The sequence below is a fragment of the Penaeus japonicus genome, unplaced genomic scaffold (genome assembly GCF_977035675.1).
Source record: "Penaeus japonicus unplaced genomic scaffold, GWHDUDI00000001_assembly GWHDUDI00000030, whole genome shotgun sequence".
Classification (NCBI taxonomy): domain Eukaryota; kingdom Metazoa; phylum Arthropoda; class Malacostraca; order Decapoda; family Penaeidae; genus Penaeus; species Penaeus japonicus.
The window spans coordinates 15,317,199-15,322,198 of record NW_028234432.1 but is presented as its reverse complement, the minus strand read 5'-3'; the positions used below and the strand labels follow the sequence as shown (position 1 = coordinate 15,322,198).

Below are 5,000 nucleotides of genomic sequence, written 5' to 3'. Positions count from 1 at the left end.
ACTCCTGCGGTCATCGCTTGTCGGAGGACACACACGTTAAATGTTAAGGCAAAGAAATGTATAGAGGTAAACTTGGTTACAGTTACCGAAAGATACTGTGTTTACCGTATCTGAATATTTGAAAGTGATGGATATATATATTCATATTTAGAGAGCTTATTAAGAGTAATATTCCCGACATGCTGCGTTTTATATATAGTTTCAATCGTAAATATACATATCACTCGTTGCATTGAGTTTCGTATAGATTTCATGCTAAAAGAATCATAAGAAATAAAGAGAAAAACAAAAACAAAAACAAGAAGAACGTGCCTTTCATTTCGATAAAAGTGACACGTCGTTTGTTAAATAAATGTTATAAAAGAAAATAATCTTTCAAAAAATGCAAAAAAGACCTTGAATTACCTCCTCCGATTTCTTCTTCGCCTATCGGGAAATATGGAAAAAAAGGGAGGGAACATGTTAGCTCAGTCATGTAGCAAAGATAAGGGTTGATGCTGGAGGGATTTAGTCTCACAGACATCTAACAGTAATGAAAAATGTTGAAAGGTTGCAATGCTTGGAAAAAAAGGAGCCAAGAGAGGACACATTTCTGGTAGCGCGACAGCTGTGTTCAGGCTGTCGGTGGGAACATCCGCTCGAGTACAGTGCAAAAGTTGCTGTACCCAAACGTTAAACAATATATTAGCCAGCATAACGTGCTTCTGTCTCAGTATATGCTTTTGCAGCAGTATACTGTGAGCAGTAGAATGGTTTAACAGTGCAAGAACACTGTATGTAAGCGTGGTCATTTTATGTGGTGCAAAACAATAAGAAGAGGCGTAGCAGGGTTCTTTTCAACAAAAATACGATGTGCAGTTATAGTCGGCAATGCATTGTGCAGGTTCAACGAGGTCCTACAGCGGTAGTGTGCAAACAGAGTGAGGTACAGCGACGAAAAGGTGCTTTATGTGGAGTATCGGGAATTTAGATTAGAAGGGCGAGTATTGTACGCATGAAATGGGAGTAGCAGGAGAACGATTAAATTATTCCGAATATTTGAGACAAAAGTTGAAAGAGACATCAACATGCTTAGAGGGAACAGTAAAGGAAACATTCATAAACACCCATAACATCATCATTCACATACATTCAAAGAGGATTGACAGCTGTTCTTAAAAAAAAAAAAAAAAAAAAAAAAAAAAAAAATCGTGGTTAAAAATCGTATTCGACCCTCGAAAACAACTTACCTTACTGACACTGACACACTGGAAAGACTGTTCACTATGACAAGATCTAAGAGGACACAGACTAGAGTACTGAGAGATATAATCTCATAATAGTGTCTCTGAAGGGCACTTGTCCACTCGGACGGAGTTGCTTACGTCATTAGTTTTTTTTTTTTATTGACTTAGTCAGTCCACTTGCTCGCTCTCTCGTTGAGACTGACAATTACTAATTTAGTTTTCTATGCAGCCCGAGTGGGGATAAGAATTACTGTCATCTTATAGAGAGGAGACTTAAAGTAAGCTTTTTTTACTCCTACATCCCAAAAGAAGCGTTCTAAATCTCGTCACCCGAGTAAGAACCTTCGGCCGCAAGAACACCCGTCCGAGTCAAGTGCCACCTCTTACCCAACAGTTGGTGAGACTCTTCCTCCGCTGTTGAAGGAAGAGCTTCATGCCCTTGTCCTCGTCCTCGGGGGTTTCCACAATTTCTGGCAGCGGAATGTTACTCCTGCGCCTGTTGATGAAGAGCATGGTGACGTCCTCCTCGGGGGGGCTCAGGAGGGAGGGGCTTTGTTGCAGGGGAGGAAGGATGTTGAGGGAAGGCCTGCTCGCCAGGGGCAAGCTCGGTCTGGGAGGTCTCGATGGCCGCTCACTGTCACTGTCTTTTTGTACGCAATTATCTCCGGATCCCGATACGGGTTGGGAGGAGTCCTCGGAGCCCTTGTGCTGGTGCCCCGTGGCTCTAGCTCCCTGGTCCGTCAATTCCTCTATCGTTATATTTATCGGGCCGTCCCGTGTGTATTCGACTACGTTCCCAACTGTGTAGCGCCGGGACACCACGCCACTACTGTCTACGTTTAGTTCACTGATTGCCTGCGTCGCACTCAGTTCATTAGACTCAATGATCGCACCAACGCCGCTCCTTCGTTGTGGGATTGGCTTTACCTAAAACAGACATGGCGGTAATGAATGATTTTAACAATTTGAATTATAAGAACATCGAACACCGAGATGCTACAGACATCGAGATTTCGCAGATGGAAGCTAAACACTGAGACTGGATTTGATCCCAGCTGGAAGGGCCCTTTGTCTCACAGATAAACAAATGTTAAGAGCAGCGTTCAAGGAGCCTAAACTGTTAACTTTTCTAAACGGCAATTTCCCTCAAGTATTCCAAATAAATATCTAGCGCACGTTGCCGAAGTTAAACGCTAATTGAGTGAAAATTAGTGACACCAAAAATCTATTTGTGAAGAGCTCGAAGAGTCGGGGAAGAGAGACTACAGGGCGTGAAGCAGAGAGCGGAGGGAACCACACTCATCCTACAACATCGCAGAATCCATAGAGGAGAATGTACAGAGCTGACGGGCGTCCAAGGAGACTATTAGCAACAACCAAAGCGGATGAATTATCTCGCGGGAAATGCTCTGACGTCCTGGCGCTCAACGAGGACAGTTCTCCGAGCGGGTGGATTAACAGCCGACAGTCCAGTCGAGTGGATTCAACGTCGAATGAGAGAGCAGCGACGTTCGGTCGAGTCGCAGTGAGGAGAAGGAGTCAGGGAAGGGAAGCGGACTGAGCGCTGATCCTAGGGAAGAATAGGACACCACTTACCTTCAAGGCGGTCCTGCATCACACTTAAAGCGAGAATCGACGTCGACCTCAGGGAAGTCTTAACGCCGAGGTGAAACATGTGATGATATGATAGGAAAAGATAGGACTGTCATAGGATATGATAGGACTGTTTTACTCTGCAGTCCTCATAATACAAAAGACAGAGATGTTTCATTTTTAAATGTATGTGAATAGTAAACTTGTACATGTTTTACCTCGGCGTGGGAGCACTATCTTATGAAACACGTCATGCAGCTCTTATGCACCAGAAAGAAATCAAGAGCCAAAACAAATGAAGGTTATTTTTTCGATAAGAAAACTTATTTCACTTCTGCTTCTTTAATTGACTTTCTGATCGTAAGGTCTGCTCTTCATGCTTTTCATATTGATCCTCTCCATAATATAAGTTCGTTTGCGAAGTAAACGAACAAGTAGTTGGAAGCCTTAAAAGGTCAGAGCAGATGAAACACTGCAAAGCTTAAGAGATGTAAAACGGAAAATAAAGTTGAAATCTTACTCTACTTTAACAAACACGAAACAGGACACACACACACACACACACACACACACACACACACACACACACACACACACACACACACACACTGCAGAAGAGGGAAAACCAAATGACATACACGAAGGAAAGGTATAGAGTAATGAACAAGCACAAGATCTTATACACACAGACAAGACAACTGCACATAGGATTGGAAACTTTGTACGTCAGGAAAGCATGGGATTTAACTCCCTAAACAATGGCAAAGAAGTCAGTCAACGAAGCAGGGTCGGTAGGAAAATACCATACCAAGCACGGGTTCAAAATTAAGTACAGGAAGGTACCAACGGTACGCAGCGAGAGATGCTAAATGCGGATAATAAATAAATGAAACGGAAGAGGGGAGGTATACGCAGACGCGAGGGAAGACAGGTGCGCGGAGGAAAACAAAAGAGCATCAACAAGGGTGCGAGAAAAGGGTGCGTCTTGGCACACTTACCGCTTTGGGGGGCTCTACGATTTTCGGTTTCTACACGCCAGGTGAGAAGTGAAGTCATTGCAGCGATGTACGGAAGAGAGAGAGAGAGAGAGAGAGAGAGAGAGAGAGAGAGAGAGAGAGAGAGAGAGAGAGAGAGAGAGAGAGAGAGAGAGAGAGAGAGAGAGAGAGAGAGAGAGTGAGAGAGAGAGAGAGAGATAATGAGAGAGATAGATAGATAGATAGAGAGAGAGAGAGAGAGAGACATAGATAGATATAGATAGATAGACAGATAGATAGATAGAGAGAGAGAGAGATCGAAGTCGCGAAGAGGTGGGGGGAGAGAAAAATTACAATTAGACAATGTAATTAACTTGTTTTGAAATGCTTAACAAAAGGCGCTGACGCCAAACCCTCGCTCACGTAGCACACTTTTCATAAATAAGTCCTGCTGTAAATGAAAAAAAAAAACGAAAGAAAAAAAAAAAGAAATGTAATTCCCCTTCTGGTTCTAAATGGCGTGAATACCACATTCGTTTTTTTAACACTTGTGCTGTTTCGTGGCTTCAACTATAAGCATAACGAAGCCTGTAATTTCATATTGCATCTATACTAAACTACGGTGTTTTTTTAAAGCCTAGTGTGTTGAGTAAAGCTTAAGAAAGACCTAGTGTTAAGTGTAAGTTGTAAATCATAATACATATGCGTCCACAAGTGATAATCACTCATGTTTACTTTTCCATGTGGTTAATGGCCAGACGATACACTGCTCTTACGAAGCACTGTTAGCGATTACTTGCTGATTTTTTTTTTTTTTTTTTTGCGCGCTACAAAATCATAATAATTCAGAAAAAAACAACAACAACAAAGAAACAATCAACTTGTAGTCCTGCTGAAGAATGGATAGTGAGAGCGGCATTATGCACTACCCAATTCGTTTCAGTGTTAAAGAGAAAAAAACGAGAGACGAAAGATGTGAACAAACCGAAGAAAAAAAAGGAAAAAAACAACGACATACAAAGAACGGGAAAATTGATCTTTAAATCCCTGGATACAAGATAAATCCACATTGAAAAAGACAAAAAAAGAAAATGAACGGTAAATCCACTCCTCAGCTTTATCATGTTAGCCAATGGTTAGGCCTGACTGTTTCTTGAGTGCCCTTCAAGAATTTGGATCTCGAACGGTACGTGAATGAGTATGAAGA

General features: G+C 42.1%; 1 protein-coding gene across 50 annotated transcripts in view; it reads right to left on the bottom strand.

The window, feature by feature from the left end:
• The window catches only part of bt (projectin protein bent), a 144,521-nt gene that overhangs the window by 79,429 nt on the left and 60,092 nt on the right, over nt 1-5,000 (bottom strand). For 40 of the 50 annotated variants that reach the window (XM_086555109.1, XM_086555134.1, XM_086555123.1 and 37 more), the window contains 2 exons: nt 3,818-3,847; nt 406-426 (listed from right to left, as the gene is read on the bottom strand). In XM_086555109.1, the coding sequence (XP_086411235.1) occupies nt 406-426; nt 3,818-3,847 (51 nt within the window). The remainder of the gene's footprint in view (nt 1-405; nt 427-3,817; nt 3,848-5,000) is intronic. The other 10 variants (XM_086555140.1, XM_086555141.1, XM_086555142.1 and 7 more) reach the window with 1 other exon arrangement.